This window comes from Martes martes, assembly GCF_963455335.1.
Source record: "Martes martes genome assembly, chromosome: 1".
Lineage (NCBI taxonomy): Eukaryota > Metazoa > Chordata > Mammalia > Carnivora > Mustelidae > Martes > Martes martes.
The window spans coordinates 125,258,534-125,275,119 of NC_137888.1; the positions used below are offsets into that span (position 1 = coordinate 125,258,534).

General features: G+C 36.9%; 1 protein-coding gene across 2 annotated transcripts in view; it reads right to left on the reverse strand.

Annotated features, from left to right (window-relative positions):
• The window catches only part of PPP2R3A (protein phosphatase 2 regulatory subunit B''alpha), a 203,330-nt gene that overhangs the window by 18,398 nt on the left and 168,346 nt on the right, over positions 1 to 16,586 (reverse strand). For both annotated transcript variants that reach the window (XM_080808037.1, XM_080808038.1), the window contains 3 exons: positions 14,906 to 15,081; positions 14,060 to 14,178; positions 12,179 to 12,285 (listed from right to left, as the gene is read on the reverse strand). In XM_080808037.1, the coding sequence (XP_080664163.1) occupies positions 12,179 to 12,285; positions 14,060 to 14,178; positions 14,906 to 15,081 (402 nt within the window). The remainder of the gene's footprint in view (positions 1 to 12,178; positions 12,286 to 14,059; positions 14,179 to 14,905; positions 15,082 to 16,586) is intronic.

The following is a 16,586-nucleotide window of genomic DNA, read 5'->3' on the forward strand; positions in this document are numbered from 1 at the left end:
TGGGTATAGTGGACACTGCTGCTATAAACATTCGGGTGCAAATGCCCCTTCGGAGCACCACGTTTGTATCTCTAGGATATATACCCAGTAGTGCAATTGCTGGGTCATAGGGTAGCTCTATTTTCAGTTTTTTGAGGAACCTCCACACTGTTTTCCAGAGTGGTTGCACCAGCTTGCATTCCCACCAACAGTGTAGGAGGGTTCCCCTCTCTCCGCATCCTCGCCAGCATCTGTCATTTCTTGACTTGTTAATTTTACCCATTCTGACTGGTGTGAGGTGGTATCTCATTGTGGTTTTGATTTGTATTTCCCTGATGCCGAGTGATGTGGAGCATTTTTTCATGTGTCTGTTGGCCATCTGGATGTCTTCTTTGCAGAAATGTCTGTTCATGTCCTCTGCCCATTTCTTGACTGGATTATTTGTTCTTTGGGTGTTGAGTTTGATAAGCTCTTTATAGATTTTGGATACTAGCCCTTTATCTGATATGTCATTTGCAAATATCTTCTCCCATTCTGTCAGTTGTCTTTTGGTTTTGTTGACTGTTTCCTTTGTTGTGCAAAAGCTTTTGATCTTGATGAAATCCCAATAGTTCATTTTTGCCCTTGCTTCTGTTGCCTTTGGTGATGTTCCTAGGAAGAAGTTGCTGCGGTTGAGGTCAAAGAGGTTGCTGCCTGTGTTCTCCTCAAGGATTTTGATGGATTCCTTTCTCACATTGAGGTCCTTCATCCATTTTGAGTCTATTTTCGTGTGTAGTGTAAGGAAATAGTCCAATTTCATTTTTCTGCATGTGTCTGTCCAATTTTCCCAGCACCATTTGTTGAAGAGGCTGTCTTTTTTCCATTGGATATTCCTTCCTGCTTTGTCGAAGATTAGTTGACCATAGAGTTGAGGGTCTATTTCTGGGCTCTCTATTCTGTTCCATTGATCTATATGTCTGTTTTTGTGCCAGTACCATACTGTCTTGATGATGAGAGCTTTGTAATAGAGCTTGAAGTCTGGAATTGTGATGCCACTGACTTTGGCTTTCTTTTTCAATATTCCTTTGGCTATTCGAGGTCTTTTCTGGTTCCATATAAATTTTAGGATTATTTGTTCTATTTCTTTAAAAAAATGGATGGGATTTTGATAGGGATTGCATTAAATGTGTAGATTGCTTTAGGTAGAATAGACATTTTCACAATATTTGTTCTTCCAATCCATGAGCATGGAATATTTTTCCATTTCTTTGTGTCTTTCTCAATTTCTTTCATGAGTACTTTATAGTTTTCTGAGTATAGATTCTTTGCCTCTTTGGTTAGATTTATTCCTAGGTATCTTATGGTTTTGGGTGTGATTGTAAATGGGACTGACTCCTCAATTTCTCTTTCTTCTGTCTTGTTGTTAGTGTAAAGAAATGCGACTGATTTCTGTGCATTGACTTTATATCCTGACACTTTACTGAATTCCTGTACAAGTTCTAGCAGTTTTGGAGTCGAGCCTTTTGGGTTTTCCACATATAGTATCATATCATCTGCAAAGAGTGATAGTTTGACGACTTCTTTGCCAATTTGGATGCCTTTAATTTCTTTTTGTTGTCTGATTGCTGAGGCTAGGACTTCTAGTACTATGTTGAACAGCAGTGGTGATAACGGACATCCTTGCCGTGTTCCTGACCTTAGCAGAAAAGCTTTCAGTTTTTCTCCATTGAGAATGATATTAGCAGTGGGGTTTTCATAGATGGCTTTGATAATATTGAGGTATGTGCCCTCTATCCCTACACTTTGAAGAGTTTTAATCAGGAAGGGATGCTGCACTTTGTCAAATGCTTTTTCAGCATCTATTGAGAGTATCATATGGTTCTTATTCTTTCTTTTATTAATGTACTGTATCACATTGATGAATTTGCAGATGTTGAACCAACCTTGCAGCCCTGGAATAAATCCCACTTGGTCGTGGTGAACAATCCTTTTAATGTACTGTTGGATCCTATTGGTCAGTATTTTGGGGAGAATTTTCGCATCTGTGTTCATCAAAGATATTGGTGAGTTTTTCTGCCTTGTCATTTTGTCCAGATAAGATTTCTCCTCCTCTGGAATTCCGATGTTCTTGGTGAGTGAAGTTGGTCTTGGATGGGTTTCTTGTTGATCTTCTGGGGGAGGGGCCTGTTGTAGTGATTCTCAAGTGTCTTTGCCGCAGGCGGAATTGCACCGCCCTTGCCAGGGGCCGGGCTAAGTAATCCGCTTGGGTTTGCTTTCAGGAGCTTTTGTTCCATCAGCGCTTTCCGTAGAGTTCCGGAGGACGGGAATGAAGATGGCGGCCTCCCAGTCTCCGGCCTGGAGGAGCCTGGAGCTTGGGGTCCTGCTCCTCAGTGCACCCTCAGAGAAAAGCGCCCAACCACTCCACCTCCCTGGCCTGTGGCCGCACCTGAAGGAAAGCAGTCAATTGCCGGCACTTTGAGAAAAGCGCCCAGTCACTTGCGTCTCCGTGGCCTCCGGCCGCGCTCCGAGCCCACCCAGCCTGCGACCAGCACAAGGTAACCCCGGGCTGAGAGCTCACTCCTCAGCTTTGTCGCTGTAGCCGGCTTCCCCGATCTAATACCTGCGAGCTCTGCGGCACTCAGACACTCCTGGTCCTTCTGTGACCCTGCGGGACCTGGGGTTACGCTGACCCCGCCTGGGCTTCCCCCTGGTTTCGCCTCTGGAGCGATGTCCCTCCGTGGAGCAGACTTTTAAAAGTCCTGATTTTGTGCTCCACTACTCCGCCGCTTGCCGGGAGCCGGCCCCTCCCCCTGCGATCTGTCTTCCCGTCGCTTTGGATTCACTTCTCCGCAGGTCCTACCTTTCAGAAAGTGATCGATTTTCTGTTTCTAGAATTGTTGCTCTTCTTCTCTTCGATTTCCCGTTGGATTTGTAGGTGTTCACAATGGTTAGATAAGCTATCTAGCTGATTTCCTGCTACCCGATGTCGTCTCAGCCTGCTACTTCTCCGCCATCTTGACTCCTCCAGATAAAGATTTAGCTTTAAAAAAATCTTTACAAAGAGCCAACTTTAGGTTTCATGAATTCTTTCATATTGTTTTCCTATTTTCTATTTCATGGATTTCTACTCATTTTTTAAAAATAATTTTAAAAAATTTTTGTAAACATATAATGTATTATTAGCCCCAGGGGTACAGGTCTGTAAATCACCAGGTTTACAGAATTCACAGCACTCACCATAACACATACCCTCCCCAATGTCTATAACCCCACCACCCTCTCCCTACCCTCCTCCCCCTGGCAACCCTCAGTTTGTTTTGTGAGATTAAGAGTATCTTATGGTTTGTCTCCCTCCTGATCCCATCTTGTTTCATTTATTCTTTTCCTACCCCCTAAACCTCCACATTGCATCTCCACTTCCTCATGTCAGGGAGATCATATGATGGTTGTCTTTCTCTGATTGACTTATTTCGCTAAGCATAATACCCTATAGTTCCATCCATGTCGTTGCAAATGGCAAGATTTCATTTCTTTTGATGGCTGCATAGTATTCCATTGTATATATATACCACATCTTCTCTATCCATTCATCTGTTGATGGACATCTAGGTTCTTTCCATAGTTTGGCTATTGTGGACATTGCTGCTATAAACATTCAGGTGCATGTGCCCCTTCGGATCACTACGTTTGTATCTTTAGGGTAAATACCCAGTAGTGCAATTGCTGGGTCATAGGGTAGCTCTATTCTGCTCATTTTTATTACTTTCACATTTCTACTTATTTTGGGTCTGGTTTGCTCTTTTTCTATTTTCTTAAGGTAGAAGCTTATATTATTGATATTAGCCCTTTCTAAGGCTTCCTCTAAACACTCCTTTAACTGCACCTCATTCATTTTTGTATGTTCTTTTATTTTCATTCATTTCAAGATGATTATAAGGTTCCTGTGGTTTCTTCTTTGACCCCTGTGTCTTTAGAAGTATTATTTAATTTCCAAATATGGGATTCCCAGATTACTGTTAGTGACTCATTACTTTAATTCTATCTGGTCAGACAACACACTTTATTTACTGTAATCCATTTGAATTTATGGGATCTTATTTTGTTCACTAATCATATGGTCTTAGAGAAGTTTCATTTGAAAAAAATGCGTATTTTACTGTTGTTTTTTTGGAGGGTTTTCTATATATTGATTAGATAAAACATACTGTGTTGTTCAAGCCTTTTGTATCCTTATTGTCTCTAGTTCTCTCAGTTACTGAAAGAGGAGTGTTGAAATCTCCAACTGTCATTGTTGAATTGTCTGGCAATTTTTGTTTCATATATTTTGGGGGCTCTGTTAAATGCTTAAATACACTTAAAATTGTTATCACCAGCTGTTAACTATTTGCGCATATATATATATATATATATATATATATATATATATATATGCAAACCATAACTATTTGCATTTTAACTATGGGTGAAGTGGCAATTTTCATGTTTACTTCCTGGGTGAAATTTTTGTCTTTTGACTGTTTTAGAAATGGTCATTATTCACATTCTAATTATTGATTTTAAAGAATCTGATTTATAAAAGAACACTACTGGTCATATAATGCAGTCCAATTTGTTTGCCTTTTGGTTGTGATACAGAATTTGTCACTTTTTAAATGTACTCAAATCCGTAAGTGATTTCCTTATAAATTTCTTCCATTTCTTTTAAGCTTTTAAAGTCTATTTATTTACATGCAGACATCAGTTTAATACGTACTTTTTTCACTCACCACAGAGACACATTTTACTGTTTTTTTCTTGACACAATTAAGATACTATCTTTATCATATACATAACCCTGTCTCTCACCACATCTTTATTTCCCAAACTCACTGCTATTCCTGTATATTTACTGTTCTATGTGAATTTTAGAATTAGCTTATCAAGTTCCATGACATATTCTGGGGGATTATATAAAATTAATAAATTAGTCTTAACATGGCAAATAGTCTTTGTATCTTTTGGTGAGTTTTGTGTCTTCTTTATATATAGTTTCCACTCTTTTTTTTGTTATCAATGAATGGGATTTTTCCCTATTATAGTTTTAGCTGGTTATTTCTGGGGTGTGGGATTAGTAATCTTTATCATTAACAAGTTACACTTCTTAAGTTTGCTTAGCTTTAAGATTTTTTTTTCCAAACCCAAAAATGTATTAAATTTATCATATGCCTTCAAAGAATCAGTTTATATACATATATTTTTTCCATCTTCAATCTGTTAATGACAGACTTTACAAAGTTAAACCACTGAAGCAATCTTGGATAAAACCCACTTATTTATGATGTATTCTTTTATATATTGGTAGTTTTGACAAGTTACTTAACCTTCTGTGGTTCAGTTTTCCTATCTGTAAAATGGGGATAACAGCATCTACAAAAAAGGGTTTTTGTGAGCACCCAGTGAATTAAAATATTTAGAAGAGAGCTTGGCACATAGTATGTTATGTGTGTGTGTGTTTATAAATTAATAGATTTATTTTTGTTTAAATAAAATGGTTTAATTTCTTCATTCTATGTACTTGGGTCTATTTTGTCATCCTTTCTCATGCATTTTGAGAGGATAGCCAATCAATTTATTTTAGTCTATAGGTTATAAATTTCTCCTTGTTCAGATCCCATAGGTTTTAATAAATATAATGCATAGTTCTAGAAAGATTATAATTTGTATTTTGACTTCTGCTTTAGTTTAACACTTATTTTGAAATTTATTAAGAATGTTTTTTAGCTTAATTTTTAACTTTCCAGGTATGTGCATTTTAGTATTTAGTTAATTTCAGTTTATATTTTAAGTTGTTGCAATCTCCTTCATGCCTTAGTTCATAGGCACTTCTATTATGGTTCCATGTGTATTTGTTGGGTACCAGGTATACTTTTGAGTACCTCTATGAAAGCCTACTAATTCTATTTTTTTTGCCTGTTGGATTTGTTGGTTGTTGGATTTGTTGGTTTTTACATGGCTGTGGATGACACTTTTCCCTTGCATTTTTTTCTATTTATTATTTTTAAAATTATTTTTATTAACGTATAATGTATTATTTGCCATAATGTATTATTTGCCCCAGGAGTATAGATCTGTGAATCATCAGGGTTACACATTTCACAGCACTCACCATAGCACATACCCTCCCCAATGTCCATAATTTCCTTGTATTTCTATCAGATTTATATATTGCATAAAGTTTATAACCTATTTTCATGGCCAACTGTTGGAAAGAAAAATCTCTTTTAAAGCTTTGAATTCAGGACACCTGGGTGGCTCAGTCGGTTAAGCGTCTGCCTTCAGCTCTGCTCTGGTCATGATCCCAGGGTCCTGGGATTAAGTCTCATATCAGGTTCCTTGCTCAGCAGGGAGCCTGCTTCTTCCTCTGCCTGCCGCTACCCCTGCTCATGCTCTCTCTTTGACAAATAAATAAAATCCTTAAAAAAAAAAAAAAAGCTTTGAATTCTGCTTGTCTCATTAATGTTCCATATCTGCTTAAACCCTGTTACTATTCATTTCATGTTTACCTCTGTGTTAGGGATGAATCTGAATAGTAGTATATAGTTCACTTTTTTTTTTTTTTAACATTTTAATTTATTCATTTGACAGAGATCACAAGTAGAGGCAGACAGAGAGAGAGGAGGAAGCAGGCTCCCCGCTGAGCAGAGAGCCTGATGTGGAGCTCGATCCCAGGACCCTGGGATCATGACCTGAGTCGAAGGCAGAGGCTTTAACCCACTTGAGCCACCCAGGCACCCCTATAGTTCACTTTTTAATCTAATGTGAATTTTGTGTTTGGTACTATATTTGGACTTATTCTGGCCATTTATTTTGTACTGTCTTTATCTTTTTGTCTTTTCTTTCTTACTATAGTGGACATCTGTTGTTCTTTATTTGCATAGCATTGCCCTTTTTATGGCCATATTTTCTAATTTCCCTTGGGAAAACATATGGTTTGGATGGACCTGAATCTTGTACAAGTCTAGTACTAGGCCTCATTCCTTCAGGAACTGGATCCAAACTAAGCCAGTTAGAGTCAAAGAGACACAAGTCCTAGGCTTTTGACTGAACTTAGGGGAAAGGGATTTTCTCATTTGAACCTGAGGCTATCAGGTGATCATCTTGCTGCCACATATGAAAAACTTGCTAAGAGTGAAAAGATGAAACCATTATGTAAGAGATGAAATAAAGTCTGAGTCTCTAAAGTCAGTACTACCCCTGGACTTTACAGTTCTGTAAGCCAATATTTCCTTCTTTTCTTTCTTTCTTTCTTTTTTTTTTTCAATGGCAAGTTGAGGTTAGGTTACTTGCCACCAAAAGAATGCTGATTAACACTTACGTCTTTTAGTCAATTGAGTTTTCTTTACTAATTTTTTCCATTTAATTGATTGTCTTTTTCTAAAAATTGATTAGAAGGTTTTCCATTTCATTTTTATTCTTAGTGATTGACCTTACATTTTTAACACACATACTTTAACTCTAGTCATTGTTAGAGAAATATAAATTATCAGTATCAGTATTCTTCACTCTAATAAAGATTCATAGTATATCACCTTGACTTTTCTTTCACTCTTAACAGTATATCTGTGATCAATATTTATTTGGTTCTAAGAATACATTTTCCTAATTTTGTTGCTCATGATTACTTCTTGCATTCCACTTGTTTTCTCTACAATCCATTTACCTTTTTGCTGAAGAATATTCCTTAATACTTCTTTTAGAGATAGTCTGTGGATGGTAAACTTTTTGCACATTTGCATGTCTGAAAATATATTTATTGGGCCCTCACATATAAATAGGGATAGAATTCTAGATTCAAAGCTTTTTTTTTTTTTTTTTTTGCAGTATTTGAATGATGTTGTTCCATTTCTTTTTCCATTCACTTTGTGGATAATCTGTTTTTTGTCTCTGGTAGATTTTTAGTTCTTCCTTTTTTATGTTCTGAAATTTCACTCTAGTACAGGATTGGCAAACTACAGTCTGTGGAACAAATCTCTCTGTCCACCTTTTTTGGGTACAGCTCAGTGAACTAAGGTTTTGCTTTTTTATTTTTTTATTTTTTATTTTTTAAAGATTTTATCTATTTATTGGACAGACAGAGATCACAAGTAGGCAGAGAGTCAGGCAGAGAGAGGAGGGGAAGCAGGCTCCCCGCGGAGCAGAGAGCCCGATGTGGGGCTCGATCCCAGGACCCTGAGACCATGACCTGAGCCGAAGGCAGAGGCTTAACCCACGGAGCCACCCAGGCGCCCCAGGTTTTGCTTTTTTAAATCTGAAAAAAAAAAATCAGGGGCACCTGGGTGGCTCAGTGGGTTAAAGCCTCTGCCTTCGGCTCAGGTCCTGATCTCAGCGTCCTGGGATGGAGCCCCGCATCGGGCTCTCTGCTCAGTGGGGAGCCTGCTTCCCTCTCTCTCTGCCTGCCTCTCTGCCTACTTGTGATCTCTCTGTCAAATAAATAAATAAAATCTTTAAAAAAAATCAAAAGAAGAATACTTCATGACATGTGAAAATGATAGGAAGTTTATATCTCAGGGTGCATTAGTAAAATTTTATTGGAAAACAGCCACATTCATTTGCTTACATATTATCTATGGCTACTGTCATACCACAATGCCAGAGCTAAACAGTTGTGACAGAACTGTGAAACCTAAAATACTCACTACCTGGTCAGAAAAATTTGCTGATTCCTGTGTATATTTATTTTCTTAAATGGCTAGAATTCTGGGAATTACCTGGCTTTTATTTCTACTGGTTTCTGCAAGGATTTCTTACTCCAGTATCATAATCAACTTCCCAAATCAAAACATTTTTAGCTGTGCCTTTTATTATTCAGCCCAGTGACTGTGTTTTCATTTAAAATTTTTTTCTTTTAATTACTGGTCAGTCTCATTTCAGGAATACAATACTCTCTTACCTCTCTAAAAATGGTAAATATAATGAACTTGAGGTCTTGTTCTGACTGCTGTAGTGGGTCTCCCTCCAAGGGTGGAAGTTCTTCCATTTATTGAGTGTTTTATTGATATTTGCAACTGTTTTTATTTGTCCACTTTTCTGTGTAGTTGGAAACAGACTTCCTCCTCTGTTTGTATTGGTTGTTTAGGAGGGGGCAATGTGAGGTTACTACTATTTTCAATGAGAATGAGGGGATGGATGGGCCATGCTGCTGGTGTGGATATTTTGGTGGTCTTGCTTTCTCTGCTCCAAGATCCCACTCTCTCGCTTTTTGTCTTTCCTTTAGGGATAGGAGAGATATGTAAAGGTTTGACCTACCTGGATGCTGCCTTTTCTGGTCCCCTCTGCTCTTGGTTTCAGTCAAATTCAGGTATAGATCACCCTTGAGTGCTGTTTCTTTTATTTGTAGCAATTATCTTCTCCATCCTCCTGCACAGAACCTAAGTTCTGTTTACTCTTCAATCTGATCCTATCTGTTTTCCTTCTTTTAGTCCACTGAAAATTTCTCTTCATAAGTGGTACTCTGTATTTCTTATTTTTAAATGGTGTAAGAGACTAAAACTGTAATATGCTTTCACACTACCTCCTTAAATGAGAAGCTGGTCTGAACTGTAGTTACTATTTAGAAGTCCACTGTAGTTTTTGTTTGTAGCTTAATATTTATTTTATACATGGTCTTTGGACAAACCCACAAAGGTGTTTTATCTATTTTTCAGGGAATATTTTACTATGGCTGCAAATAATAGGCTCCAATTTCTTTTATTTTCTTTTTGGAGTTTTTGTTTCAAAAATCTGCTATCAGATGCATAGCTTTCTTTGAGTATTCATTCTTTTTTAATTCAACCTTTGTTGTCATTCCAAAATGGAATCTTTTTAATAAGTGAGTTTATTCCTTTTACATTCACTGATCTAAAAATACTTGCCTTAGTTCTGTCATCTTTATGCTTTGCGGTCTGTGTTTGGTTTTTCAAGTGTTTATTTTAATTGGTATTCCTAACCCTCAATTTGACTTACAGCTTTAAAGGGTATCTATGGAGGTCCTGCTAACAAAATTTCCACACAAGTTTTCTTTCTCCTCTTTACCTCCCATTTTCAGTTAAGTTGTTACTTCTAGAATGTTTTACATATATTTCTTCCTCTTCTCTACATTCCAGTTTTATATTTTTTTCCCAAAATATTGTGTTCTAATCTCTATGCTTTCTTTATTTGAATGGACTGAATACTATCATTTCTTTTCCATAGTGGTTGTTCCATTTCCGGGCTCTTTATCTGGGTTCGGTTTGTTCTTGGTTTTATGATTACGTCCTTTTTAAAGAAGAGCTCATGGGAGCTATAGTCCCTTTAGTTCTTACATGTTTGAAAGTACCATTTGTGCTTTCATGCTTGAATGTCATCTTGAGTTAGTACAAAATCTGGGGTTATATGGACACCTGGGTGGCTCAGTCAGTTAAGCTTCTGCCTTTGGCTCAGGTCATGATCCTGGAGTCCTGGGATCAAGCCCCAGGTTTACCTCCCTGCTTGGCATGTGGTTTGCTTCTCCCTCTGTTGCTCCCCCTGCTTATTCTCTCTCTCTCTCAAATAAATACAATTTTTAAAAAAATTTTTGGGGTTATAGAATGTCTTTCTCTGAGAAGGCTGTAAATATTGTTTCATGGTCTTCCAGTATTCATTTTTACTATGGAGGTATCTGAGGCAAGGGTGATTTCCACCCCCTCGTCTGATGACTTGAAATTTTTAAAAATGGAAAAAAACCCCCGAACTTTTATTTATCTTTGAATTCTGGGGAATAGATGGGGAAGGAATCAGTATCAGAGTTTTCTGGATATGGTGTGCTTCTGACCTTTCAGATTTCAAGTCTTGTTTTATTTTAAAAAAAGCTTTTTATTATCTTAGAATTTGCTCTGTTGTCTAATACATATAAGTTAGATCCCTGTTGTTTTCTTTACATATACCTAATTTCATTTAGGTTTAACTGTTACACAAAAAATTGTATGCATTTAATGAATACATCTTGCTCAGTTTGGACATATGCATATATCTGTGATAACCACAACTAAAGAACCAAACATAGCCATCACCTCCAAAAATTTCCTTGTATTCTTGTGTGTATTTTGTAGGAAGACTTAACATGAGCTTTATCCTCTTAACATTTTAAAATGCGTAATACCACATTTTTAACTGTAGGTACAAAGTTGTACAGCAGATCTCTAGAACTTATTCGTCTTGTGTAACAGAAACTTTATACAACTGTGGAAAAAGGTAGGTACCAAACAGTGAATGTAATATGCTAAATATATATAAGGGAAAAAATAAATGTAAGAATGTATATGTGTATTTTTTTTTTTAAATATAGGCTCTCTAATGTGGGGCTTGAACTCATGACCCTGAGACTGAGACCTAACCTGAGATCAAGAGTTGAATGCTTAACTGACTGAGCTGTCCAGGGACCCCATATTTGCTTTTTTATATATACAAATGTATATGCATATATGTGTGTGTGTATGTGTGTGTATGAAATAGAGTGGGACAGAGAGTATCCTTGGAAGGGTACATAAGAAAAGGACCACAGTGATTGCTTCCGGGAAGGAAAACTGGGCAGCAAGAAACTTTACTATTTATCCTTTTGTTTCTTTGAATATTAAAACATATGAATGGATTACTTACTCAAAAAATGTATTACATTAATAACAGGGATTTATTAAGAGCCTTAGAGGAACTGCTAAAGGGATCCCAAGAACATGCTGGAAAAAGCCAACAAATTATAAAGTTGCTGAAATGTACTAAGCAGTGAAAGTCTTGGATAATTTCTTACTATGGTCCTTTATAGAATTATACCCTATTATAAATTCCATGTAAAACTAACTTCTTGTTTAGGGTTGATGCACAAAACCATATATGGTAAATACTTGTTTTAAACAGGATCATCTTTATTATTCGAAAAAACTTCAGTTGTTTTAGCCTCATCCTGTATTTACAGGGCTTGTAGTACAACTCCACAATGATCTTAGCTTCACTGAAAATACTACTCCTTGAAAGGAAATGGGACATGTGAAGAGTTTCCAGGAAATTAGTGAAGAGGGGAAGAGAAGACTGCTGGGAAAAATATTCTTTCAGCTAAAGTTGGTTATAACCGCTCATTTTTATCATATGCAAAATAGGGATTACTAGTTTGATTTTTTAAGGTGGTTTTAATATTCCTGATATGGTTATCCCTGTTAAAAAAGTTCTACAAGACCCAGGGAGACTCACTCACCCTTCCTGGAACTGTGCTTGGGCAGATTCCTCTGCAACAAGAGTCTCATACTCCTCAGCTGCAAACCTGTCCCAGTCAGAAGGCTCAGGCCCCTCATTCTCAACATCCTGATTGCAAAGAGGACAGGAAACAAAAATAATCAAAGACAAAGAATTAGAGATAGATTTTCTTTACTTATATACATCATTTGTGATGATCTACCCGAAAATGTTTCACCTTAACGTGTTAAAAGACGTGTTATTAAAGTAATACTCCTAACGTGATTTCTGTGCCTCCAATCACAAAATTATAGTGAATTCTCAGCAGCTAATTCTTTAGGTCTAGATTCTTTTGCCTTATAATCAGAGACCTTTACCAAGGCCCTTCTCCCTGGCACTTTGCATAGCAGCTATCTGGAGTGACTTGTGGTTTTTGCATATGCCTACCTGAAATACACCATCCCTTCCTCTGGCACATTTTTATTGCTTCTGTAAAAGCCAGCTCAGATACCATGTCATCTGTGCTATCTTCCTGGAAACAGCCCTTCTTCCCCAAATCATTTCTGTGCTAAACTGTATATGCTTGATTGCTACTTTTTGTTCTTTTTTATCTCTATTTGACCATATGTCTCTTCAACACACTGTCTGGAATTTATTGAGCACTTTCTGACTAAAAATGTTCTTTGCAGATCAGAACAAATCTTGATATGTCACCTCTTATAAAGTAAAATTTATAACACAAATAGAAAAAATGAAGGGGCAAAAGGCTATACATTTTCTTTTCCTTCTACAATATGGACATTATCTTGGATTACATATTCCAGGTAAAATGTTTTTCTATGATTAAAATTAGCACTGCCTTCAGATGTAAGGTTAATTATGCCTAGAAGAATGCAAATACCTAAATATTGACCATACTATGTGTTATAATATTTAATCCACTTTAAGAACACCTACCACATCCTTTTAACATCTTTGAAACTGGCACACATCTTAGATTTACAATGGCAATTTTGTTTGTTTAAAAGTATATAAGATAATGGGCACCTTTGAGTCAATGAAACATAATTCTGTCTTTAAGCTAGTGATAATGTGCCTTGATATGCTCCAAGATAAGGTGCAGTTTTTGTTTTTAGAGGTGATCTTTGTATTCGTATTGCTACTTAGGTCAACATGTAGAAGAAAAAGAAAAGACTGTGCAAGTTTCCTGCAGCTGTACTCCTATAGGACCAGTGGAAACAGTCCTTTTCTAGCAACATAATTTTTACTTTTTAAACAAGGGAATAGAAGGGAATTGTTGATATTCTGCCCCCAACTCCTTTCTGGACACAGACCATATGATGTTCAGGGTTTTTTGAAGGTCCCTAGACTTTTGTGTATGGGGAAGGGTACTCATCTCTATTCAGGTATAGAATGACTTCACAGTGATAGTCATGCACAACAATCATTAACACTTGAAAAAATGTTATATTATCTGAGGGTTGTCTATCATGGAGAATGTCTAGTTTTCATTAGGATGGGGAAAGTTGTTTACCATGTCATCCTGGAAATGAATGGTACAGTTAACCCCAATATACTTTCTAATACAGATATGCCTACTGATATATGGTTTAAAAAATGGAAGGACAAATTTTTTTCAAAACTTTCGTTAAGTAGTTTCTAAAATATACAGAAGAACACAAACCATACAATTCACAATGATAGGCATATGAAGGTTACCTAAACCTGAAGATTAGCTGTGGGGAGAGATGTGCTTTAGGTCCATTTTTCTCTTTTCAGTATGTGATGAAATGTTTTAAATGTTACTTCTTTAAATACAAGACTCTTATAGGCAGAGATCATTTTTATCTGTAGCACACAACCCCTGATACTGCAGCCCTCATATAGAAGTTAAAACCAGTACCTTCTGGACCGCAAAGGGATCTCTCTGTTCATGGTCTAAGTACTTCTCCAGATTAAAGAAAGTGTCATAAAAGATGTGTGCCATTCTGCATCTCTTCAGATCTCGTAGCGTTATTTTCCCTATGTAAAAATAAATTACTAAATTTCAAGAACTGTTTTTTGGCAAATGAAAAAATCTTTTACTGAAGTTTAAAAGTATATGTATATGCTAATTTTATTATACAAGATCCCATTTTTTTGGAGGTAAAACTGACATAAAATTCACCATTTTAACCATTTTAGTGTGTAATTCCATGGCTTTTAGTACATTCACAATGTTGTGAAACCATCACTACTATTGAGCTCCATAATATTTCTTCACCTCAAAAGGAAACTGTACCCATCAAGCCGACCTTCCACAACTCCCCTTATCCTGAGCTCTGGGCAATCAGTAATCGGCTTTCTGTTTCTGTGGACAACTTTTTTTTTTTAAAGATATACTTATTTATTTGGGAGTGTAGTGGGCCAGGGCACAGGGATGAGAAAGAAAATCTCAAACAGACTCCCCTCTGAGCATGGGGCCCCATGTGGGGCTTGATCTGACCTTGAGATCATGACCTGAGCTGAAATCAAGAGCTGAATGCTTAACCAACTGAGGTACCCAGGCACCCCTCTATGGAAAAACTTCTTAAATAGGATTTGCCATCAATTGTTGGTTCCACACTAAAAAGAGAAATTTAAATATTTCTGTATTTGGGAAGCCAGTACGGAAGACTCTGGAAGATAAATAATTTAGGACAATCCAGGATTAAATGCCCCACTCTGTTACATAGGTGAAAAGTGCAAATGGCCTTTTACTCAATCTTACCATCAGTGGCTGGCTTCACCAGGTCAAGCATCTGACACAGCAAATCATGGAATGGCAACGGCTCAATGCCCATGGCTTCCATCCGTTCACACTGCTCCTCATAGAAGTACTCTAGCTCGTACATGGAGAGTATACCATCCCCATCCACATCCATGCAGCGGAACCAATACTCAATGCTAGGACATAAAGACACTGGTTATTTCTTTTATCTTTATATTTTCAGATAAGATGCCTTTATTACTCCTTCCTTACATTTCAGTTTTAAGAACTGTATATTAATTTCACACTATGAAAGATGAAATTCTAGCTCTTTTATCTCTCATTCCACTTTACTTACATGCCCTTCTGGACCTCTTAATATAAATTACCCAACATTCAGAGTTTATAACTTATTTTTCTTTTCTCTCCTATTTGCTTAGATTTCTGTGTACATGTTACTGTTCAATGCCCATATCTGCCAGTTCTCTACAACCATAATCAGTCTCATCAGGGTTCTACCAACTAGATTTTCTTGAAGTCTTTCTTGCTTCCTTCCAATTTACTCTAACCTGGACTGTTTGCCCTCTAGGCTGGGTTCACAGTTTCATCCCAAGGATTCCTTTCACCTTTCTCCCATTTCCTACTTTCCTCATTCTTGATTGACTTCCTTGTTTGGTGTAACACACCTTTCAGTAGCTTCCTGAAAAAAGGAGCATGGCAGGTAATGTTTTTTGAGATCTTGGATATTTGAAAATATCTTTTATCTACCTCCTAACTTGGTCGATATTTTGGCTAGTTATAGAATTAAACCTCAGTGGTACTTTTCCTTCAGAATTTTAAAGGCAATGATACACTGTCTTCTATCTATCCACTGTTTTTGAAAAGTCTAAAGCCATGCTGGTATCTGATCCTTTGACTACAATAACTTCCCCACCCCCCCCTTTTTTTTAAGCCTATAGACATTTCTCTGGGTTCTTTGTGTTTTGAAATATCATGATGAAGTATCCTGGTTTGGGTCTAATTTATCTATTTTATTGGGCTTTCTGAGAGCCCTGTCCCTTAGTTCTTGGAAATCTTAAATTATTTTATTTCTTCCCTGCTTCTTTTTACCCTTATCCATTCCTTTTCTGGAACTCCTGTTATTCACATCTATATGGTCAAATATGGTAGCCACTATCCACATAAGGCTAGTTCAATTTTTTTTTTTTTAAGATTTTATTTATTTGAGAGAGAACAAGAATGACAGAGAGAGTGAGCAGGGGGAGGGAGAGGGAGAAGCAGACTTGGGGCTTGATCCCAGGATCCTGGGATTATGACCTGAGCTGAAGGCATATGCTTAACCAACTGAGCCACCCAGGCACCCTGACTAGTCCAATTTGAGGTATCTTTAAGGGCAAATACACAATAGATTTTGAAGACTTAATATGAAAAAAGTAAAACACCAGTATTCTTATGCTGATTACATGTTCAAATAACATTTCAGATATATTGGGTTAAATAAGATACATAATTACAGTTAATTTTATGTTTCTCTACATTTTTACTGTGGCTAAAATTTTTAAATAATTTTTCAATGTTTTAAGTAAAAACTGTATTTAAGGTGTACAATGAGATAATTTAATATATAGTGAAAATTACGATAGTAAAACTACTTAATAGAGCATCTCCTCACTTAGTTACCATTTTTGGGAGGAAGGGGTGT